Below are 25258 nucleotides of genomic sequence, written 5' to 3' on the forward strand. Positions count from 1 at the left end.
AATTAAGTGTGGCGTTTAATACAGAGATTAGCCCTTTAGCGCCTGAATTTATTTACAATTAAATCTAAACAAAATGAATACAGGAAAAAAAAGAAAAAGATTGGAATAATATAGAATACAATTAAATATTAAATTAATTGATAACAATTAAATAATATAAATAATTATGTTATCAAAATATGTACATAAGAATGGAAATAAAACAAATGAATTAATAAAATAAATTAATTAGATATAAATAAAGTAAATAAAGCCAGAAGTGGTTAAGAGTTAATTCTGAAATTGAGAAATTGTGACTTTGGTCAGATTTGAGGTTTTAGTGTTTGTTGTTTTATCTTTTTTTATTTACTGTAGCCATCCATACATGTCTGTATCTGTTATTACGTTTTATTTTACTTCTTCAGAGTAAAACACGTTGTCTCCACAGCCTGAAGTCCTCAACGCGCCGTTCAGTCACATGACTCTGTCGCAGCAGCCGCCCAGTGACAGCGGATCTTCAGCTCCAGACGGCCGCCACTATGCCTCCATGTACAACCACCATCAGTCCCCTGTGGTCCTGCAAGGCGTTCCTCAGCAGCAGCAGGTCACCAGCTATGTGGTGGCGGGGTCATCGGGGGGGCACCCGGGGGTGCTGCAGGGTCAGCACGTCCCGCTGCCGACCCCAAATCACTCGTATCCCGGCTCTAACGCGGGAGCCGCGGCCTTTCCCGGAGCCCAGCCGCTCCTCCAGCAGCACGCCTACATCCAGCAGCCTGTCCAGCAGATGTCCACGTGTTACTGCTCCTCGGCCCACCACCCACACTGCTCCGCCCAGCAGCAGCAGTACCGACCCCCCGTCAACCCAGTGCCCTATAACTGCCCTCAGAGCCAAAGCCTGCCCCAGCAACAAGGTACACACCTTTTCTAAGCTTCACAGAAGTAAGATTAGTTTTAATTTTTACATAATTCTCTTGTTTTTCTTTTTTTTTTTCTCCTCCAACCAAAAGAAATAATTTTTTTTACACAAAAAACTGCGAGGGGCCTGCAGAGCTCTTTGATCGTTATTAAATCCAGTTAAAAGTCTCACGCTTGGATACCGAGCTTTTTCCTCCAGTTTTTAGCATCACAAAGCACCAAATTATTTAAATAAAGCTTTGAAATATTTCCTCGGATCTGAGGACAAATCAAAGGATGTTTTTAATGAGTAAGATCCACCGTCTCCCTTCGCTTCATGTGGTTACAGAGAAAAGCTGAACCTCGCTGCGTTATCATGAGTCACACTCCAGAAGACCTCGGCTTTCCACTTTGAGCTTTCTGGATGTCATTTGTTTGTTTCGCCGTCTTTGTTTCTTCACGTGGGAGCTCCAGCAGCTGCTGTCCGACTTCTCCAGCAAAGGGCGAACATTCCTCGGTGTTTGTTTGTTTTACGGGCTCAGACGTCTCCCCGGGAGTTTGTCCACCAGATTATTCTGTTTCAGTATTTTCCTCTTTCGCTGCAGGAGTTGAGATTGTTAGCTTCTGCTACAGAAACACACATGCTGTTGCTTAACTGGATGAAATGTTAGTAAAGTTGTGGCTTGTACTAGCACACACACACACACACACACACTGCTGAACATATGTCTCTGTAAGTGGCTGCTGCACTATTCTGTCATCTGCAGGCTGCAAATGTGGCTTCCCTGCTGGGGGACCAGGGAATAGGCAGCGGACAAATGAAGCTGACCTACAAAGGCAAAGAACAGCAATTATTTCAAAGGAAATGGCAAAAAAAAGACAAAAAGAATGACCGCAGAGCCTCATTCCTCTGGTTTTTGCTTTAATTAAAGAATCACAGATCTATGACCATGTAAAGGTGAAGATAACGTCTCTTTACAGATTTAAGACCACAGTGGAGGTTAAACTAGAATATTCCTAATTCCTGCCTCCACTCACTCAACCTATATATATATATATATATATATATATATATATATATATATATATATATTTATTTATTCTATATATGTATGTAGGGCCCTATGATGTGAAAAACAAAACAATCATCTACAATTTGGTGGAATTTGCTGATATGTAGGCGTAATCTTTTATCCTCAGACATTTAAGAGTTTTTCTCTTTTTTAATTGTTTTATTTTGTTTGAAAAAGGCATTTTAATACAAAAACAGAAATACTGAATGCTAGTTTCATATTCAGGATTCTAGACTAACTTTTGTTTTGGTTGCATCAGTTTGTTTAACCTGCCAAAACTTGCACCTGAATTTCTCTCAAACCGGAGGATGGATTTTTTAATCACTAGCCCTTATACATTTATTATTATTTAAATTATTGTGAACAAGAATGAGGTTTGGGAAAATGTTTATTTGAATGATAAAAAACTTCACTTGGTAGCTTCACTGAACTGAATAAAACTAAACATTTTTAAAGAAAATTTTATTTAATTAAAAGATTACAAATGACAAGTAATGAAACCAAAAATATCCATATTTATGTTTAATTTTTTTCATGATTATCTACTCAGATTTAAATTTCATGAAAAGAATATCCTTTTTGGCTTTATTATATACTACATTCAGGGCTGCTAAACCAGCCATAAACATCCTGTTTTTCATCCACGGATCTTCTCCAAAATGGCCTCCAGGTGCAGCTCAGGCACTCGGTGGGACTGATGGTGGCTCCTCCGGGTTTCTGGCCACTTCCGGTCACAGTTTTAAACCAACACAGTGTAAAAAACTGCTGGTCAGAGTCAACCAGAGGAGAAGATTCGCCTCTTCTTGTTCTTTAATTGGCTTTTTAATTACGGTGTTATGCTTCCTTGAGCTCTGCTAAGGAGGGAATTAACACAGAATACACAGACGGGGAGATAAAACTCCAACATCTCGACATGAGAAATGTTAGGCACACCAAGTGACAGTTTGTGATAAAAGGCGGGCATCCAAACACATCATGTTCCTCCATATTCACTTCCCCATAAGCATGTCCATATTCTTCCAAATATACAGGGTTAGCACAAATACACACAAACCCAAATACTCGTATAGTTTTTTACCACACCTGTGTCACATACTAAAAAGTGGTTGAAGCAGCTTTATATCGCAGGTCAGGGGTATTTGAGTCTTTAACGCTGTACTTACTGTGTAGTAAACTTTGCTATGATTCTGGTTCAGTTTGGGGGTGTCCCCAAAATGTATGAAAACAGTTAGCCACATTGACTCCAACACTCTTGGAGTTTGTGTTCTTGAAGGCTCCTCTGAAAGCCTGAATCCCCCCAAACGTTCAGCTGTGGCTAAGAGAGAGACGCTGAAGTTGTCCAAAGAAATAAGACATCAAAGGGGCAAAAAGGTTTTCTGTTGTGTATTCCCTGTAGACCAAAACAAAGTGTGTCAGGAGCCACGCCTCCCTCCACGTCTTCGCCCCACCCACCTCGTCTGCAAACACACTAAGCAGAACAATATCGCCATTTTGTGGAACATGTCAAAGTAACTTATGATGTTTATGTTGTTACCCGTTCACAAGAAGAAGAGTTAGCTCCTATCACCTTAGCACCTTTAGCTCTGGTAAGACTGACGTCAACCCGGGTTCTGACCCTTTATTTATCCAACAACTTCTTCACCAACGACTGTTTTTTAGAGGTAATGTCTGGTCCTGGTCGTCTGCAGGTGAACATCTAGTCTGCTCTTCGTCCTTTCGCTTTGAAAATATGCCGCCATTGCTCGCTGGCCTTTTATATGGAGGGAGGGTCAACAGCTCTGAGAGGAGAGGGGAAATGGCGATTCACATGAACCTGCATGAACGTGGCTGTAGGAGCAGGACATCAACATAGACTGTGTGTGACGTCATGCTATACTCCAGATGAAATCACACCTCTTGTTCTTCACATACATTCTTTAATTCCTTTAATCTAGAAATGATGAATTTCCCGCTTATTGCTCCTTTTAAATGCTCTAAAAACAATAAAATGCTGCATCTGTATCTGAAGAATCAGGCTGAGAATTTACAAACAGGAGCTAGAAAACAAGCAGCCTCCATCAACCTCACCCGAGTGTTTGAGCTGCACCTGGAGGCTGTCCTGGAGAAGATCCATGGAAAAAAAAAAGACAGAATTTTAACGGCTTAAATGCAGAAGCTGCAGCTCCTCCATGCAGCTGGTCCAGGTCCTGGCCTGGAGTGCTTTGCTGTGTGTCACCACCTTTCCTGTCAAGCAACTGTCCAATAAAGGCCTCTAAAGCAGGGATCCTAATCCCTGTCCTCCAGGGCTTTTGCAGGTTTTAAACTTTTCCTGGTGCAGAACCTCAAATCAATGGGTAATTAGAAGACTTGTACTGAACTTGAAATTAAACTCTGCACAAGTCTGAGTGAATCAGGTGTGTTGCTGCAGGGAAACATCCAAGACCTGCAGGATATCGGCCCTCGAGGACCAGGATTGAGATTTAAAGAAAAAAAAACTTGAAATGAAGATAATAAATAGGCTAGTTAGGACATTTTCCAATTGTACTGCATTTTTTTTATTACATGATTAGTAATTTCCCCTGGAAAACACTAAAATCAGAGGAAAAGCGATGGAAAGCGTACATAGAAAACAGATTTCTAAGAGCTTGTTGCCGTTTAAGCCAACATCGATGTTTGAAGGAAGCATTTGGAGCTTGAGTGGCGGGACGCGGGGCCGGGACGCTGTCTGAGAGGCCTCTATGAATCTCACAGTGAACCGGTCTCTTTTCCAGCCCCTCACTTCTCACCCACACAGCAACTTTATCCGGAGCTCAGATGGCCTGTAAAACAGGCCGCTGATGGATGGCGGAGCCTGAATGTAAAGCAGCGGTCAGCTACCGTCACCGTGACGGTTATTAATTTGATCCGATTGAAGCAAAGAAGTCAAATTCTTCCCTCGTCTGCTGCCTGAAGGAATGGAATAATACAGGCTGCGTTTGATATGATGGTCATTTCATGCTTGGTTTGGGAGTGAAGGTGGGAGGAGAGGGTGGATAAAAATAGTCCTGCCTGCACGCTTCCTTGTGGAGCTCTTTCATTGTCTAGTTGTACTTTTCTCCCAGAGCGGCAGACTGTAGAGACACCTTCACAAAAGGACGTCCTCTCCTTTTGTCACTTGGATTACTGTGTGTGTCACAAGGGAAAGTATTTCCAAATGTCTCTCTTTGTCACCTTGACATTTAAGCGTCTTTACCCCCCAGCCTTCCTGTTAGGAATAAGCACCGCCATTTTAGGCCATTTGGAAAATGTGTGACTTTGCGTCTCTTGTGTGTCGCTGTCTTCAGCCCACTTAAATGGGTTTTTAATAAGTACTGTCTGAATTGAGACGTCTCATTGAAGTGAAACCTTTTTTTTTTATTCCCTGTAGAAGATTGGCTCGGCCACCGCTGGCTAAATCAAATATATCGACTTTCTCATTCTCCCAAACAGCTCAACCTCCTCTGTTCTCACTCGGCTCTTTCCACACTCAATATGCCTTTTAAAAATCAATTAAATGTGTACGACTCTTCTGTAGGAGTAATGATAATTAATAAAAGTTATTTATAATAGTAATCGCCATGTTGTGCCTTTCTAATTTTTCCTCAGTGCACCAAGCTGTGATGCCAAACCCAGCGTCCAGCTACCAGACCGTAGTGGGCATGCAGCCAACATCCAGCCTCGCTCTCACTGGCAACCAGCAAAGCAATATGGCCAACCAGATGCAAGGCATGATGGTCCAGTACCCCCCTGTGCAGTCGTATCAGGTACTTTGATGATCGGAGACGCAGATTAGTATTAGATTTGCTTTTAGTAAGTAAGAAAAATTTTATTTATTTAGTACTTTTTAAGACTGAGAGTTCGTTTATCTTCAGTTTTCTCATCATTAAGCCAGCCATCTGGCAGAATCTGAGCACCTTCAGGACATAATGTAGTTTAGAAGAAATACATAACTGAATATCATCAACAGCATTTTTTATAGTAAATTTAAAATATATTTAAAATATTTTTTTTAATATTTAATATTTTTACATACATTAAAATGTTAATGTTTTAAATATAGTTAATTTTTTTTTATAAATTATTAAAATATATTTTAAATATTTTTAAAATATTTTACATAAATTAAAAATGTTAATGTTTTATAAAAATAATTTTATTTTATAAATTATTGCAATAAAATGTTTGAATTATTTTTCAATATATTACATTTTTTTAAATACTTTAAATATATTTAATATTTTAATATGTTTAAAAATATTTTAAATAATTTTGAATTAAAATATTTATAATTCATTATTTTTTTCTATGTAAATATTTTCAAATTATTTAAATTTTATTTTTATTTTTTATTTATTTTAAAGGTGATGTAAGTTTTAATAATTTTCTAAACATTTTAAAATAGTTTCTTTAAATTCTTTAAATATAATTCTAAACATATAAATATTTTAAGATACATTTTAATCACGTTTTTAATTCAAAATGTTTTTTTTTTTTAAAGAGTAGGATTGAATCTTTATAATATTTTACATGTCAGCACATGTTAAGATTTAAAATGGGGATTGAGCAGATATAAGAAAAACCGTAAAGGCCCATAGTGTGGTGTGGCCCACCACAGGTAGGGGATGAGGAAGTGGACCTGAATTAGCAGCTGCCACAGAAAATGATTACCGAGAAGGATATGACGAGAACCAGTGCACAGCAGATCCTGATGCACCAACCCGGTGTTTCAGCCCATTAAGCATGATGTGATGAAAAGGTCGAGCATAAGTGACAGAATTTTCTCCAGCATCACTTCACATCGGGATGTTTCAGTAGAATAAGCCCTGCAAAAAGCAGACTGAAAATGATCAGGAATGCTGAGTTTATCTCAGACTTTCAGTTCTTGTTATAAATGAAAAGTGCTGCACTTGAAACTGTTGTTGTTTTGTTAACTCAGCAGCAGAAAGTGTCAAAGAGCTGCTTCAGAAATGAGTGTTGACGATTGAGCTGTGGAAAAAGCAAAAAACCTGACTCGCTTCATTTTAAATGTGTTTGATAAACGGATAAAAAGCTGTTGGTTCCCTAAGGAAAAATGTCTGTCTTGTGTTTTCTCCTCCTCCTGCAGCAGGTTTCTGTGCCACAGCAGACCTACCAGCAGCCGGTGTTCGTGTCCTGCCAGCCAGGACAGGGACCGGTGGCTGTAGCTGGCATGCAGCCCTGCTACAGCCTGCTCCCCCCTAACCAGCACACCACCATGAGGTACACCTTCCCACTCACATTTTACATTCCATAAATGTGGATTTAAAACCATCATGGGACTGTAGTGTTTAGATAGGAGTAAAGAAAGGAGGTTTTTGATGGAGGACTGAATATTACCATTCAGTCTGCTGGAGCAGAAACGGTTCGTTTTAGTCCTTAAGTTATGAGTCGTGTGTTCAGTTTATATGCAGTTTAACTATTATTTAGTTTTTGATATAATTATCATAATTAAGGCCCAGCCTTTACTGGATTCATGAGTGTAGGTTTTAGTATTTTATTTGGGAAGTATTCCCTTTAACCATTGAGCCTTCTGCACAAACACGTCATCCCAAAATGAAACGAGAATGTTCTGCAACCACAAGGTCTCTTTGAATCATACTAAAGGGAGATTTTGTATATGCATAAATATCAGTATATGTGTTTACTGGTGAAGAGTGAATGAAGATGGCACATAGCAAAAGGGAAAAGTTTCAGGCTTGCCTTTAAAAATAATAATAATTTAAAAAAAACTATGTATGAGTGTCTTTGTCATCATGCAGCTGTAGTTTTAAACCTCGATCAGATCGTAGTACAATTTACGAATATTATATATCTCTGCTAAGGTGAACTCCTGGTGAGGTCTCCAAAATTTAGCCCAGTTTGACACCATCAGTTCTCAAAGTCCCAAACCGGGGGGACACCGAGTTTTAAAAGGTTAAAATCCCTTCCCATTAACCTGACAGTATGTTTACCTTCAGTCTGCTGAGGACTGCAATAAACATGGAACTGTTTGGCTCAGCAACAACAAGCCGTTAACCAGCAACAGGAAGCGATAGCGTTTGTTTATTTAGCCAGCTTATCGTTTTTTACCACAACACAAAACATCTGAGCATGTATGTACAGTAGACGCCTGTTCGCTGTTTTCTAGAATATTCATGTGTAGGGATGGCATATTCATACACTTGCCATTTCAGTGGACATCAGTAAATCATCCAATTAACTGCCACTCACTAAAAGAATATATATATATATATATATATATATATATATATATATATATATATATATATATAGAGAGAGAGAGAGAGAGAGAGAGAGAGAGGAACATAAACAGGAAAAGGAAACAATACAGCTTTATTTTTATACAATATTCATACAAAAGAAATATGAAAACATTATTTTATAAACAGATTGAATAAATAAAATGATTAAGAAATAGAAAAGCATCACTGTATACGCCTGTAGAAGAAGAAGAAAATTGACTTTGTTTTGTTATGATTCATGCATGAATTTATATCTATAAATTTTTAATTTCTGAATGTAATAGATGGAATTTAATCACCACTTTAAATCTCGTCTGTTTGACTCATTTTTACACTTAAAAAACGTTTTGTATTATCAAAGAATTTACCTAAAATACAGTAAAACCTTTAAAGTTGAACTTGATTTGACATTATCTAAACTTTTGAACTTGTCAGTGTTTAAGTATTTATTGGACAACATGCTGAACCACGAATGGAGCACTAAATGTTCTGCTTCCATGACAACTCGTATCTAAACAGTCCTCATCGAACGGTTCACATTTTGACATCATCAGGCCCAGACGATTTTTAAAACAGGGCAGGTTATTGACCGACATGTTGTCGTTTACCCACGTTTTGTGTCAATAAATTGTTTTGAATGAAGGAATTACCACATGATTCCTACATTTATTAAAGGTGCATATTAAAGGGGTACATATGGACTCATTGCTGCCCTCTACTGGACATATATGGTAATCCTGTTTGTAAATCAGCTAAACTTGAGGAGTTAATAATAATCAAATAAACTCAACCTGTTCTTATAAGCTCAAGTCACTTTTTATCAGTTGTGGGTGAAATACTTCGGCTGGTTTTTGAGTCCTTTTTATTCACAGCTGACAGGTGTGACGAGTGAATCCTCAGAGTTTAAGTCATCTTTGTTCACTGTAGAGGAAAAAAATGAAGGTATCACCACACTACTTCTGGTGGAGCTGATGAATGTTGCCTCCTCAAAGGGCTTTGGCCATTTCCCGTCATTACTCTGCTGGCGTGGCACTCCTCATTATTCCTGATTGATAGAACTAGTTCACCGAAAGCAAAACATGTAATTAGTTTCTACCTCCATAGACCCGATCAATCTAGCTGCTGGTGAGGGGAGCGCTGCTGGGACCGTCATGACAAACACATGAACGCCGCCATGTTCGCAGTCATCACCTGCAGGAGAACAAAATAGACACACACACGAGAGGGGAGGTCACGTTCTCATTGTCCCAGCTGTAAAATGAGGCTGCTTTAGTAGGGCAGTCAGCACAGTGATGATTTATGCAGCAGCATTCGAACAGCTCAGCCTTCTCCCACGAGGACCGACGGTCCACCTGCAGCCTGCTTTCAGACCAGCTGGAGATGAGTCCCTACAGGCCGCATGCTTACAGAGCGAAGCGCCTACTTTCCAGATGGGCTTAAAGTTATATTTCACATTTAATAGCCAGCTGGAGGTGTACCTTATGTCTATGTTTCTATAAATCCTCTCCTCCTTGATGAAAATATGGTATATTTTGTCTTCATTTGCAGTTCTACAGTAAGTTTCCTGCCCGCCCCGATGATGGAGCAGCTCCAGTTTCCTCAGGCTTCATCTCCCTGCGTCTCCCAGCAACATCCAGGCCAACAGTGTGCAGGTACGCAGCCTCACAGATCCGCATCCAAACTCACCCTGATCTACAGTAGCATCACGCACTAAAGTGAGAATATTCTCTTTTTCTGACATTAGCTGCCCTGGAGATTCAGCATCACTGCCAGCACTCTGACATTCTTTATTTTTCCTCATCTCTCGGTGTCAATAACTCAAGTCTGCATTCCTCCGTAGCCACAACTCCTCACTCCATAATGAAATAATCTTCCCCGGGTTTACTTTGCCTTTGTACGCTCGTCAAGCCGTAATTAGATTTACGCTCCGGGTTTGTGAAATGAAGAAAGAGTGAGGCAGGGTGGTGAGGGGTCCCTGGAGGCTGGAAAGTGAAAGTGATTTGCACCAGCGCCTCTTCCTCCAGAGCTGGAAGGAGACAAAACGGCATTTTGGTCAACGTTGTGCTGACATCAAGACTGTTGACATGAAGTTTGCTGTTGCTGTACTGAGACATCACACAGTTTAATATCAAGAAATCAGGCAGTATGGGTAAAAATATTCCTTATTTTCCTTATTTTGCTATGAAGGTCGTTTCCTCCTCCACCCCTCGCTGCACTGCAGAGAAACGAGAACCAACATAAAATCTTTTTACATGGAAAAACAGGCAAAATTAACAAATGTTTACATGACAATAAAAAATAATTATTTTGCATTAACATTTTAATCTGATTGAAATCAGATTAAACACCAACGTTTCGTCTGAAGTTGCATCTTTTGGTATCTTTATGTAAAACCAGTGAAGCTCAAAGCTGCTCTCCACAAATTTTTCCCTTCTTTACTCAGTGAAACGAGTCAGAAACGGTCGTGTAACGTCTTCCTCCGACGTTGCCTTGCTGGAAAAATCTGCAGCTTCATCTGACAAAATCACCATGAAGCTTGGAGACAAAACATGCAGTGAATTCATGTCAGACACAACACCGGTGTTGTGTTGGCCATAATCCAGTTAAACCAGGGGTATCAAACTCTGGTCCTCAGGACCTCTGTCCTGCACGTTTTAGATGTTTGCTGCTCCATCACACCTCAGGTTAATAGGTCGTTGTGCAGAACTTAACGAGCTGTTGGAGCCATTTGATGGAATCAAATGTGCTGGAGCAGGGAAGCCTCAAAGACTGGAGTTTGCACAGTCAGGTGTAACCGTAGCTCAACTCTACTTTAAAAAGGTACTAAGTACTTTGTTCTGTATTTATTTATTACTGTTATACTGGTAAATATTTGTAGAAATACTATATACATAAACTGACATTTAATCTAAAAATACGGAGGTTTATTTTTCCCCTGTGTAACATTTTTCAAGGTAAACAAGTTCCAGCTCGTGGATGGATTTATTATTATTTTATGTTTGATTTTTAATTAGTTCTGGACAAAAGTTCAGTAACTTTTTGTTACGAACACTTCAAACAAAAAAGCAGCTTTTCAACAACAGTTTTCCTTCATGCTAACAAAATATTTGTAGTCAAACCTAAACATTAATGTACTAAAAGCAAATATATACGACAAAAGAAGAAGGATTTATTTATTAAAAGGTAAAAGTCAGCAGGATGGTTTCAGAACTGTGAAGTTGCCTTCCATCTTAACCAGGAGTGTCAAACTCCTCGAGGGCCGGTATCCTGCAAGTTTTCATTGTTTCCCTGATCTAACACATCTGAATAAAATCAAACGGATCCAACAGCTTCTTGTCAACTTCTTCACAATAACCCATTAATTTTAGTCAGGTGTGTTAGATCAGGGAAACAATGAAAACCTGCAGGATACCGGCGTTTGACACCCCGTTCTAAACACAGAGGGAATCATTTCACATTTCCAGCCATCAGGTGTGTTTCTCTGCTGGAGAAAAGCAGGATGATGATCTCCCTCTGGGATTGATAACGTATTTTTCTCTTCATTACAACCTCAGATCTGTAAGATTATGAGGAAGGAAGTGATGTTTGCACAGGAAGGTTGTTCCACAAAGCAGAGGAAGAGAAAGTCCAGCTCAGTCTCAGTCTGGAGACTTCTTCATTTAGTAACCAGTTGTTTTTTTCTACTGTAAAGCACAAATGATAATAACCTATCAGAGCCCCTTGTGGACAATGTCAGATTTATTTCTATTGCACATTAAAAACACAGGTTGACCAAAGTGCTTTTACAAGTATGTTTAACAAGATAACGAGGCTCAGCAAAACGAGACAAAGAAGCAAGCAAGTAGAATAAAATGACTGAAGTTTAAATAATAAAAACATAAAAACCTGACGGCACTCAAACTGAACTCCAGTTAAAGCAAAATTTTAAAAAGTGAGTTTAATTACACGGTTTGATGGATTCTGGTTCCAGGTATAGACACGTATAAACCCCCATCAACCACCTCAGCCCGTTGCTGTGTCCACCATCTTGGTCCCGGAGTCATTAGATGAACACAGTGAACAGTTGTTTGATTTAAACTGGATTAAATGTTAAACGTTTGTAAAATGTTCAGCGAATTGAGCTTTATTTTTAATTTAGGAAATAATTATAAATCAATAATCACTGACAGGTAATCAATAGAGTATGTATTGATTATTAAAGTAAGTTAAATACAGAATCAGTGATTGTGATTGTCTAAGGCAAAACCAGGCGGTAATCAGGAGTAGACGTGGTAGATGTTTTCCTGCCTAACACAACAACAGTTAGTATTTATATTATAATCCTCAGGTTTAAGGGAACCCTTAATAAAGTACTAAAACCTAATTAGTTGTACATTAATGCATTCATAAGTAGATCTATTTTATCATGATATAGTTAAATAAAAATGGAACATAAAGTAGATTTTACAAAGTATTTTCAATTATATAAAAACTAATGTACAACAACCACTTAGTAAACCCTGTAGTACTTTAATAAATGTTATTATAGTAAACCCTGTAGTACTTTAATAAATGTTATTATAGTAAACCCTGTAGTACTTTATAAATGTTATTATAGTAAACCCTGTAGTACTTTAATAAATGTTATTATAGTAAACCCTGTAGTACTTTAATAAATATTATAGTAAACCCTGTCGTACTTTAATAAATGTTATTATAGTAAACCCTGTAGTACTTTAATAAATGTTATTATAGTAAACCCTGTAGTACTTTAGTAAATGTTATTATAGTAAACCCTGTAGTACTTTATAAATGTTATTATAGTAAACCCTGTAGTACTTTATAAATGTTATTATAGTAAACCCTGTAGTACCTTAATAAATGTTATTATAGTAAACCCTGTAGTACTTTAGTAAATGGTATTATAGTAAACCCTGTAGTACTTTAATAAATATTATAGTAAACCCTGTAGTACTTTAGTAAATGTTATTATAGTAAACCCTGTAGTACTTTAGTAAATGGTATTATAGTAAACCCTGTAGTACTTTAATAAACATTATAGTAAACCCTGTAGTACCTTAATAAATGTTATTATAGTAAACCCTGTAGTACTTTAATAAATGTTATTATAGTAAACCCTGTAGTACTTTAATAAATATTATAGTAAACCCTGTAGTACTTTAGTAAATGTTATTATAGTAAACCCTAAATGTTATTATAGTAAACCCTGTAGTACTTTAATAAATATTATAGTAAACCCTGTAGTACTTTAATAAATGGTATTATAGTAAACCCTGTAGTACTTTAATAAATGTTATTATAGTAAACCCTGTAGTACTTTAATAAATGTTATAGTAAACCCTGTAGTACTTTAGTAAATGTTATTATAGTAAACCCTGTAGTACTTTAGTAAATGGTATTATAGTAAACCCTGTAGTACTTTAATAAACATTATAGTAAACCCTGTAGTACCTTAATAAATGTTATTATAGTAAACCCTGTAGTACTTTAATAAATGTTATTATAGTAAACCCTGTAGTACTTTAATAAATGTTATTATAGTAAACCCTGTAGTACTTTAATAAATGTTATTATAGTAAACCCTGTAGTACTTTAATAAATGTTATAGTAAACCCTGTAGTACTTTAATAAATATTATAGTAAACCCTGTAGTACTTTAATAATTGTTATTACAGTAAACCCTGTAGTACTTTAATAAATGTTATTATAGTAAACCCTGTAGTACTTTAATAAATATTATAGTAAACCCTGTAGTACTTTAATAAATGTTATTATAGTAAACCCTGTAGTACTTTAGTAAATGTTATTATAGTAAACCCTGTAGTACTTTAATAAATGTTATTATAGTAAACCCTGTAGTACTTTAATAAATATTATAGTAAACCCTGTAGTACTTTAATAAATGTTATTATAGTAAACCCTGTAGTACTTTATAAATGTTATTATAGTAAACCCTGTGGTACAAAACAAACTGTTGTTCCTCGTTACTATATAAAATAATTCCTGGTGATCGTGTTAACAGAGTTACGGTTTGTTCAGCCCCAACCTGCAGAAGATCCAGGCGGCTTTTTCCCCTTCAGTCCTGTTGAAAATTGATAACTTGCCAGTACCAATATGGCGGCGGCGTTGACATAATACATGGAAGCCAACGCAGTGTTTGTGTATACATGTCAATGGTTCCCAGGTCTGGGGGCTGCCACCGCAAAAGCCAGATCCCCTCTGTGCTTTAGACCAGGCTTGGTTGACCCAGGAGCATCTGCCTGTATGCTCTCTGAACTTTTCAGTTTATAAAAATAGAGCAGGTTGCATAAATAACTGGTGCCATTCCATTTAAATCTTTGAAAGTGAATAACAGAATCTTAAAATCAGTATGAGAAGGGCCAGGCAGCCCGTGTAAACCAGATAAAACTGCAGACAATGGAAAGACCAAAGCTTAAAGAATTACAGGAGTCCAGTCTCCAGGTGATGAATGCATGAAGGAGTTTTCCAGGTCTTCAACAGGAAGATGTGATTTAGCTTTGATCTGTCTTAGCTGACAAAAACGTGACAACTGAGCCACTTTCTAGTCTAGTTCTGAAAAACTGTCTAAAACCATTTCAGGCATCAGGAGATGCAAGAGGGCCGAGTGAACCGGTTAACTGATCTCCAAATACAGTCACTTCAGTTTATTTTCATTTAGGCTCAAAAGATTGTGTTAGCTCGTCTTTACTTTATTCAGGCAGAAAAAAAAGGCTGCAGACGGACGGAGACATCACATTTAAAAGGAATATAAATGTTGTATTTTGAAGAGGAAAACTTGGGACCTAAAGAACGAAACCACCAAAGCTTTCATGTTCCATCTTTTCATGTCCATCTCTGATCTGTCTCATCATTGAATCTCCATCCAGAGACCCAGGTGGGGCCGTCTCCTTACTAATGACCTTTATTATTCATGTCTGATTATTATGGGAGCGCAGCGGAGGGAGCCATCATTTTCCAGCCCATCGGTAATGAGGTCAGCTGAAGGTCTCGCGACGGCCTCACCTACAGCGTGACCAGTAAACACTTTTAATTGGCAAGACCGGAGCCGAGAATAATCATCAGATTAAGTCCAAATATCCATCGTCCTTGTTACTGTGTTCAGGAATTACTTCATAAATCAACAGCAACGTTGGGCGAGCGGAGTTATTATGAGCCGAAAGTAAACAGATATTAATTAACCAGAGATTTATAAGTTTTTGGTTCATGAGTCACATTTAAGTGTAATTAGATAATTGAATTTGGAGAGGATTTTGCAGGAAGATGGAAAGTTATCCATCACTGAGCTCTTGTAGTGATCTAAATAAATAGAAACTTTTCCGTTGTCCTGATTTGCTGCAGGATTGTTGCCCCCGGCACCCGGCGGCGGTATGGTGATGCTGCAGATGACGGCGCACCCCTGCCAGCAGCCCCGAGCGCCCTCCCCCTGCCAGAGGAAGCAGCCCGGCCACAAACACTCGGCCCCCGAGCACCAGCGCAGCCGCCGGCCCGCCGAGCTCCCCCCACCTCTGAATAACACGCAGGTACAAACAGAAAACACGACATGTCGACATCGTTTAATTAGCTCCGTCTAATGTTTTAACTCCACTGCAGCAGCTTCCAAATCGTTTCAATTGGTGAGTTGAGACCGTCACAAGGAAGCAATTTAAAAGCTAATTTAGTTTGTCTGATGGAGATTTGAGGATTGTCGCCTTGAGCTGGTCTCAGCCTTTCCGTCGTTCCAAGCAGGTTAAACTTGGGCATAAATAGACCCTGAAAATGAGAAGAAAACAGTCCTCAGCGTCGGGGTGTAATGGTACATTAGTGGGACTAATGTGGATGGGCCATTAGAGCAATGACTCGAACAGCAGAATGACTTTAAGTAGTCGCAGTTTGTTTTTTGAATGAAAGTGTTTGTGTTCCTCCCTTTTTTTTTTTCTTTTCTCTTTGTTTGTAGAGCAGCCTGCCTTCGTCTCCGGCGCTTACTCCCTCGCCGTGCCAGCCGCCCAGCGTCAAGGGCCTCCCGGCAGGCATCTCACCCATGCCTGTCCTGTCCCACCACCCACAGCTCCCTACAGCCTTCTGCCACAGTGGACAAGGTCAGAGGTCAACCAGAGCTGAGACAGATATGGAAAATCAGCTCGATGCCACTGGACATGTAGAAATCCCAATCTGACTGAGTGACTTTGGATTCTTGCAAAAATACAATAAAATAATTGCAAACTGCACAAACATTAATATTTTACCTTTTTTTTTTTTACCTTCAACTACCTTCAAGATGTCATCTTTACATGTTCAGTAGACTCCTGTTCATACAAATCCTTTACATGCATGTGCACAAATCGCCTGAATTTCCCTGCAAGGGATTAATAAAGTATAAATAAAGTATTTCTGATTCGGATATGCATGAACAAAACTGGACTTGCACACAGATCAGATTACGAGTTTAGGAAGAGATTTCAGACTTCACGCTTTTCATACCTGGTGGGTTTAAGTGCTGAAGGAAGGCTGGGAAATCTGGGTTTTCAGTAGATTTTCCTCTGTAGTTATTTGAAAGTGGGATGGATGGATGGATGGATGGATGGATAGCTTGAATCCTGATTTTTTTTTTTTTTTTTACTAAGAGATTGGTAGAAATGATCCAGGATCGATCTGTCTGTCTCCTTTTGAATAGAAGGAAATCAGATAACATCCAGATGTCCCAGCTTTCCGCCTGCACTTAAACGTACCATGTTTGTGTGCTCCTGTCAGTAAAGGCAGTTTTGTCTGTTAAAATCAGCCGACTCGTGTACACGTTTGTAAGTTTATATGTGTAGGAGCTTTTTTGAACATATTACATTTGTGAACACATAAAATATTGATGTTTGTGCAGTTTGTAATTTTTGTGTGTGTAAATCATAACTACTGATAGTTGTGCATGTGTGTGTGCATTTGAACACATTTGCATAAACCCAAAGTTGCACACAAAACAATTTGCAATGAATGTGTAATACATGTACGATGATGTTGAGTCCGTTTAGTCTCCATAAGCATCTTAAGCTGTTGGCTGTGTTTTTAGGTGAAGCACACTACTCTCTACTGGGCCAGCCTCTGCAGTACAAACCCTCCATCAGACCTCCGCTGATCCACACTGCACACATGGTAGCCAAACACCAGGTAGGACGCGCACACATTTTTTTAGAAGCTTATTGTGCAAATCCTCCTCCTTTATCCTGAATCCATCCGTCGTCTGTCTCCTCAGGGTCCTCTGGGAGTTCTGCGTGGCAATCACGGGAGGAAGACCAGCAGAAAACCTTTGTCTTCAGATCTCAGTGTAGGTGATGCAGGTAATAGGAAGTCCAGAGGGAGGCTGGAGGATAGCAGCAGGGTCGGAAACATATTTTATTTGGTTAAACCACTTTTTTTTTTTTTTTTTTTTTTTACCTCGTTTAAAGTGGAAACTCATGCTGCTATTTGGCAGTTTAGCAGATTATGTGGACTACAATCACTTTTTTTTATTGTCAGATTATTGCAGCTCTGTATTTTTAGGGGGGAGCATCTGTATGTGAATGTAAGCAAAATAAACTACAGAGCAGGCAGAAATCACACCTGGCAGAGGAACCTGCAGCTCCGGCAATATTTCGTCTACAGAAATGTGCTGATTATTTCAAATATTGCGCTGCTATTTCTTTGCACTCAGTGAGATTTCTGCATTATTCAGGTGCTCGTGTCAACAATTCCACCAGGACAACCAGTGGGACTTGTGTACACTAGCACTCACATTCACTTCATTCTTTAAAGATCTAAAAGTCAGAGCAAGTTGTTTTGGGGTTTGACCATCCTAGCTTGAAGCGTCAAAGCTGACAGCAGTGGTTTATCTCAGCCTCCCGATGGTGCAGGTCTTTTTCTTTACCAGCTCCACCGCTCACAGTGCCGTCTGTCTGTGTCTGCAGTGATTCTGGAAACAACACATCCTCCTCCAGAGGGGATCAGCTGCACAGACTCCCACCAGCCCCTGGCAGAGCTCTGCAAACGGAGCGAATCGATCCAGCCCCAGTCGAGCAACACGAACAGAGACGCTCCCAGTGGACACCTGGCCTCATCACACCCCACCTTTGCCACACTCCCCTCCAGACAGACCACCAACAGCAGGCCCAGAGCCCCCTCTAAACCCAGAACTAGCACCAGACACAACGGAGAGCTGTGCGACTGACAAAAACAGCTCCTAGCTGCTACGATCTGGATCTGGAAACGCACACCCCCCCACCACCTGCCTCTGCTGCCTCAGTCTGGATTTTGTCCAAATCAAAGCATCAAATGTTTGAAGAATGAATGTTCACTTTTATTTAGTTCTGGTTTATCTTTTTTTCATTTTTTTTCTGGTCAGCAGGTCCGTGCACCAACTCATCTTCGGGGTTTATTCACTTTCAAAACCTGCAGTTGCCTCTAAGTTAAGCGTTCATATCAATGCAATGTTTTTGTGTCTCTTAACTTTCACCATGAAGACCATCAGCTGGGTCACAGACTCATCCAACTGGGTAGCGTTTATCTCATATGGGTCTCCTCATACGACATGCTGCAGTCGAACTTGTACAATGTGAGTGTGTACGATAAGAAACACTGAATAATGGATATACTACCTGAATTATTTAAAGTCACCGTTAAACACAGTGAATGTTGCATTTGCACTGAAAAGATCAAGATGGAGTTTTGACTGGTATCAGACAGGGCCTGAACTTTTTTTTCTTCTTCTTTTATTAACCCCTCATACCTGTTTGTTGCACTTGACCAGGCCACTTTGTTTTATATAATAAATTAAAATGTTTATATGCACAAGAAAATGCAAACGAGTCTGTCAGTTTTGGTTTGGTTTGTCTGGACTTCTGTGTGAATGGTGTGGTTCTTTTTTATGTGTTTTGGTTGATAATAAATGTTTGCACCACACGTCTCGACATTTTCTTCTCCCATAAGCTAATATTGCTTGTATGCGCGCATGCGCAGAACCAACCCCCACAGAAGAAGCTTTATGAACGTGGCCGCCGTTCATTGATGGATAAACGGCGACGCCTAGTGGTCAAATGCCAGCACTACAGCATTTAAACACATGTCCAAATAGTGAAAGTGAAACTAGCTGCTCGTTTGTGTTTATAGCAACACCGTTATCAGTGTGGCTGGAAAAGACCGCGGTAGCCGTTACTGTTCGCTTTGATGGTTGCTGGGCTTTATGTTAGCATCCACGATGGAGAGCAGTAGGACGGTGATCGTGTCCGGTGTTCCCAACGTGTTGTCCGCCAGCAGGATGGTAGACAAGCTGACTATTCACTTCCAAAGTGGCAGGAGGAGTGGTGGAGGGGATGTGGAGGGGGTTACGTATCCCACCAGCTTGGACGGAGTGGCGTTCGTCACTTTTGACAGAGCAGAAGGTAAATATGTGGCTAAACTAACCGATACTAGCTAATGTGCTGGTAGCCAGAGGATATTTGTAAAGTAAACATTAACATGGGCAATATTCAACGTTGAACTAATGTAATACTCTGAGTAACCATGATGGCTAACTGTTACCATTCTGATTAACAAGAAGATGAAGAACATGTTTGTTAAATAAACATTCGAAATACTGAACCTGTCTATCCTGTTCAAATAACATTTTACTGGATATATTCTTTTGAAACTGAGGATTAATCAATCTTAAACAGAACTAAACTAACCTAAACGTAGTTACACTAACTTTAGAGGAGCTAAACTTTTCCCAAATCCATTAAATATTTGACCGGAAGTGACGTATTTGAGCAGTTTGAAAATAGTAAAGGTAAACACAGATTGGCCTGAAACGTCGACTTTACGTACTACGTCGTGTTGAGACGTTCCCATCAAAGTTTAGATCACCAGCTTCTTCAGAGAAACATGTACATTTAAATAAATATGCATCTGTTTATCCTTTTAGTTTATTTTTTAATCAATTTATTTATTTATTTTTGTTTTGTTTTGTTTTTTATCCATAGGTGTACATTCAGATGGACATGAAGTGCAAAATTTAGGTTTTAGGGCGAGCCGGGGGGTTGTATGCACTCCTGATCTATGTTGGCCACTTTATTAGAGACACGTCTTCAACTATTTAACACATATTTAATCAGCCAATCACATGACAGCATCTCAATGCAGTTAGTCACAGTAGACATGGTGAAGACAACTTGCTGAAGTACAAATTGAGCATCAGGATGAGAACGAAAGGGGATTTAAGTGACTTTATTTACTGGTATTTTCACACACAACCATCTCTAGGGTTTACAGAGAATGATCTGAAGAAGAGAAAATATCCAGTGAGCAACAGTTGTCTGGACCAGAATGTCTTGTTGATGTCGGAGGTCAGAGGAGAATGATGGAAATGACAGAAAGGCAATGGGGGGAAAAAGCACTGTTTCTAGAATTACATGACAGCACCCGAGTTTACCTGGACTTACGGCTACCACATAATTATGACGTCCAATCTTGTTTCAATACTTACTTGTGTTGTTCTTAAGTCGCTTTGGAGAAAAGCGTCTGCTGAATGACTGTAGAATAAAATAAGTCAAATCAGCACTGGTTCCAACTAAAGTATACAGAACATCATCTCTGAACATACAACATGTCCAACCTTGAAGCAGATGGGCTACAGCAGCAGAAGACACACCGGGTGCCTCCTGCCAGCTAAGAACAGGAAACTGAGGCTACAATTCACACACACTCACCAACACTGGACAACAGAAGATGGAGAAACGTTCCTGGTCTGATGAGTCTCCATTTCAGCTCCACATTCAGATGCTAGGCTCAGAATCGGGTTAAAACATCATGAAAACATCGATCCATCCTGCCTTGGATCAAAGCTTCAGGCTGCTGCTGGTGTGATGGTGGGAGGATATTCTCTTGTCCCACTTTGGGCCACTTAGTACCAACGTGGCCTGGTTTAACCAGCACAGCCTACCTGAGTATTGCTGCTCACCATGTCCATCCCTTTATGACCACAGTGGAGCATCTTCTGATGCTACTTCCAGCAGGATAAAGCACCATGTCACAAAGCTCAGATCATCTCCACCTGCTTTCTAGAACATGACGATGAGTTCACTGGACTCCAACGGCCTCCACAGCCACCAGATCTCAGTCCAGTAGAGCAGCTTTGGGATGTGGTGGAACGGGAGATTCTCATCATGGATGCAGCCGACAAACCTGCAGCAACTGTGTGATGCTGTCATGTCAATATGGAGAAAACCTCTGAGGAAGGTTTCCACACGTTGAATCTATAGCACCAAGAATTAAAGCAGTTTTGAAGGAAAAAGGGGGTCTAACTAGGTAAAAAAAAAAAAAAAAAGTAATCTTGTAAGGATTGCTGTCCCATTACCTCACCTTACAACTGTTGTTGCCTGGTTAGATTTAGTTTTGTTTGACTCAAACCTGTCAGATTTATTGAAGAAGGAGAAAGAAAACTGACATTACTGTGAGTGACTGAATCACACGATGAGGTCGGACTAAAGTTAAGACCATTTCAGCTCGGACATGCTGCCCTGTTTCGACATGTTGAGCCATCTAGTTGGAGGGAATCTTGCAGATCTCAACAAGTCACCCAACTTAGACAAATTTCCATACTTTTTTTTTTTTAGAGAGATCAGCTGCTTAAATTTGGTGATAAATTTTAAATTGGTGTCAAAATCTTTCCTGCTCTGCCCGAAGCGGACCTGGAAGCGGTCATTATTCAGGAGCAGCTCCCGAATGAGTTTAAACTCTCCAAACTGCTGTCATGCCCTGAGGATATTAGGAGCCCACACCTTCTTGCCTGCTTTTTCCTCCTCTTCAGTAACAGTAATGCCAGGGTTTTCCTCTGACAGTTTGACAGATACATCCTGCATCTAAGTTTGCTACTGGAAAAAGTAGCTACTTCTAGAAGTCTTGCACCTGGTTTCATCTAAACCCCCCCACTCCCTCCTAACATATGGCTCATTGTGCATGTATTGTGCAGCACTTTGGTCATTCCTGCTGTTGTGCTTTCTAAATAAACTGCTATGGTACATTTTATATCTTTCTAATGAAGAGACAATACTAGAAACATCCATTTTATGCCAGCAGGGGGAGCAGTTGTATCCCTGATTGAGATTTAACATGCATTTAAACTATAAAACATTTAATAATTACCTGAAGAGCAATATTTCTGATGGGATTTAATAACAGGACTACGGGTTGTGTTGCTCCGCTTATTTTGTATAATTAACCTCTGCTTATCTATTTTAGAAATATGTTTCATACATAACAATGATGCTATAAAAACAATGAGATAAAATGTTTAGAAACAAAAGAAAACTGCTAAAGCACCATAGAGGAAGAGCTGCTACAGGAAGGGTCAGCTTTTGTGGCGATGGTTGAAAATCAGTGTTTTCAGCCCTTTATGGGCCATATTCATCTCTTATTGTAACAGTACTATTAACATAGATTTATCAATGTTCTGATGTCACCTCTGATAATGTCTCTAAATTTACGTTATGGCTAATTATGTCCCAAAATGCTGCTCAGACATCCACAATTCAGATTCAAGGGCAGTGTGGATGATTCATGATGGTGAACTTTGTGTACAGATGCAGAAAAGGTGCTGAAAAAGGAGCAACACATCTTGATGGATGATGAGTTCAAGGAAAACTACCTTTTAACTGTGTTTCCCTTCAGCAAAGATGTAAGTATGGACATGCGATGGTTAAAACCCCGAGTTCCACCAAGAGGTTCGCCTTGAGATGAGGCGGATTAGTGCGTTTTGGCTCGGTGAACCGTGATATCTCTTATGTCTCCACTGCTAACTGTACCTTTACCTTTTAGACAATATATAAACCGGGTAGCCACTGATTCATCAGCTTCATAAAAGAGGTATGTCTTAGCGGAGCGACACATTGAATTATTACAAAGAAGAATGTAAGTGAAACAAAGTAGGAGGATGGTGGACATCCAGCAGTTTGTGTTCTTTCTTCTTGGCGTGTGGCTTTAAAAACAAACACATCTATGGTAAATTTAAATATGGAGATGTTCCAGTTTGTTCTTATTGCTGAGTCCCACAGGAAGCTCAGGAAGCTCCACCCTTTAATGTTGGATCACTGGACCCCAGTGGGTTGATCCCTAAAATGTAGTACAGGTCAGATACCATGTCATCCTTCCCATTAATGTGCACCAGCCTGGACCTCTTGGTGGAAACTACTTTAGATATTTATGGACTGAAGCAGAAACAAATAAATTTCATGATGTAGGATCCTGATTCAGGTGTGATCTTGTGTTGCAGGTGTTTCTGTACATTCCTAGCGCTACAGTGGATCTCTCTATGTTTGGCAGCGATCAGGCGTCACTGATTGACAGCCTGCTGTCAGCTCACAGATCAATACGGTTTAAATCTTTGCCCCAGGACAGAAAAGCCATCATTGAGGGCCCTTTTTCCGCTGTTAAAGCCCTGAGAGAGGACCTCATCCAGAGGGCCAGCCGTCTACAACCCTCAGCCCAAAGCCCTGCCGTCAGACACAGCAGCAGGACAAAAACTAAGCAGGAACCAGCATCACAGAAGAGCTCAGATGAACCAAGAAAAGTCCAAAAACCAAAGAATCAAAGGGTTTCCCCAGAGCAAAGAGTTTCTGATGAGAGTTTGACTGGAGGGAGCTTTTCAGATGAAAATGAGAAAGATCTGGACGCTCAAAGCGGGCGTGACATATCCACAAAACATGGCCAAAAAAAGACTGTCAGACAGGTGGTAGGGAAGGAAGCCATTGCAAGAGCTGTGTCTTCGCAATCCAGCCAATACCTGCACCCTGAAGAGGAGACATCACCAAAGCAGCTAAGGGATGACCATTTTTTAGAAAATCACAGCAGGTCTGGTAAGATTTCAGCTGCCAAGGCCAGAGAGGAGGAGGATTCAGGCTCACGCTTCGCCAACACCGATTATTGGAAGGAGCTAAGCAGCTACAAACCTAAGTTGAATTATTCAGTGGACACCGAAGGTCTACATCCGAGGGATTTGGAGGACATTTGGGTCGACTTGTACACATTCAAATATATCCAAAACTTTCACGAGAAGGAGTTGGACAGATGCTTCAAGGGTCTATCGATAAACATGTCCAAGTGTGTTGCAGGAAGTGGCCTAATGCAGCTGTCACTGACTGAGAAGCATCCAACCAAGGCTGCCTTGAGGGTCCTTGAAGCCGCCTTGGAAGACCTTGAGACATTGATGGACTTTTGGCAATCACATCTGCGAGTTCACAAAATCTTTACCAGCAAGGCAGAGAAACAGAAACTGACTCGGATCTGCAAAGAAGCTGTCTCCCGGTTCAATGACGTTCTTTGCATTTTCGAGGATTCTTGCATTAAAATTATCGGCCCTTCAGAAAATAGTTACCGTTTCTATGAGACAGTAAAAGACAGGATGGCTTCAATGTCAATTCCTTAAGGAAGTATGTTTAAGAAAAAATGTAATTTTATTTGTGATCAGAGGAAGCAGTGATTTAGACATTAAATCTTGCCAGTGTCAAAGATCCTGGTGTTAAATTACAATCGCATTGTTATTATTGTCTAATGGGCTTGTAATTAGAACACAAATAAATAAATACTATCCATCATATATCTCCAAGATAACTCAGAAATAGATGCATGTTTAATCCTTTAATTAAATTAAAATAAAATAAAAACTTTGGTGTTGTTGCTCTGTCTTGTTTCTATCGTGATGCTTCCTTTTGTCTTTGCATGGATTCATCATCAGGCCAAATTAACCTCCTCACATCTTCATTACATAAGATCGGCATCTAATTAATAAACCAAAAAAGAAAAGAGAGATTCCATCCTATCACACATAGGCGTCACCAGACTTCAGAGTAATCTATAAAGTCGAATAAAGCAGAAACTGCTTTGTCCTTTAAAAAGGTGCTAAATGTTTTTGCCCACACCTGCGCCAGGTGTTTCAGCTGTTACATAGCTTATGTGTGGATTGATCGGACAACCGCAGGAGGCAGGAAAAGTCATGTCTTTCCCCAAGAAAGAAAAATCCAACTAAAATTTTTTTTTAAAAGGCAGGTGAGCAACATACCTGAA

General features: G+C 39.6%; 2 protein-coding genes across 9 annotated transcripts in view; both read left to right on the forward strand.

Annotated features, from left to right (window-relative positions):
* The window catches only part of LOC121635386 (R3H domain-containing protein 1), a 57744-nt gene extending 38621 nt beyond the window's left edge, over positions 1 to 19123 (forward strand). For 5 of the 8 annotated variants that reach the window (XM_041978489.1, XM_041978488.1, XM_041978493.1 and 2 more), the window contains 9 exons: positions 428 to 890; positions 5550 to 5707; positions 7048 to 7181; positions 9752 to 9855; positions 15563 to 15744; positions 16158 to 16299; positions 17259 to 17356; positions 17442 to 17526; positions 18133 to 19123. In XM_041978489.1, coding sequence (XP_041834423.1) covers positions 428 to 890; positions 5550 to 5707; positions 7048 to 7181; positions 9752 to 9855; positions 15563 to 15744; positions 16158 to 16299; positions 17259 to 17356; positions 17442 to 17526; positions 18133 to 18392 — 1626 coding nt within the window. In that variant the 3' untranslated portion in view covers positions 18393 to 19123. Of the gene's footprint in view, positions 1 to 427; positions 891 to 5549; positions 5708 to 7047; positions 7182 to 9751; positions 9856 to 15562; positions 15745 to 16157; positions 16300 to 17258; positions 17357 to 17441; positions 17527 to 18132 lie in introns of those variants that run through there. The other 3 variants (XM_041978490.1, XM_041978494.1, XR_006009450.1) reach the window with 3 other exon arrangements.
* A 95-nt stretch (positions 19124 to 19218) lies between these two features.
* On the forward strand, positions 19219 to 24859 carry LOC121635392. The gene is made up of 3 exons (XM_041978505.1): positions 19219 to 19602; positions 22780 to 22874; positions 23469 to 24859. Exons 1-3 carry the CDS (start codon positions 19404 to 19406, stop codon positions 24618 to 24620), a joined length of 1446 nt encoding a protein of 481 aa, XP_041834439.1. The 5' UTR covers positions 19219 to 19403; the 3' UTR covers positions 24621 to 24859.
* The last annotated feature ends 399 nt before the right edge of the window (positions 24860 to 25258 follow it).

This window comes from Melanotaenia boesemani, chromosome 24 (genome assembly GCF_017639745.1).
Source record: "Melanotaenia boesemani isolate fMelBoe1 chromosome 24, fMelBoe1.pri, whole genome shotgun sequence".
NCBI lineage: Eukaryota > Metazoa > Chordata > Actinopteri > Atheriniformes > Melanotaeniidae > Melanotaenia > Melanotaenia boesemani.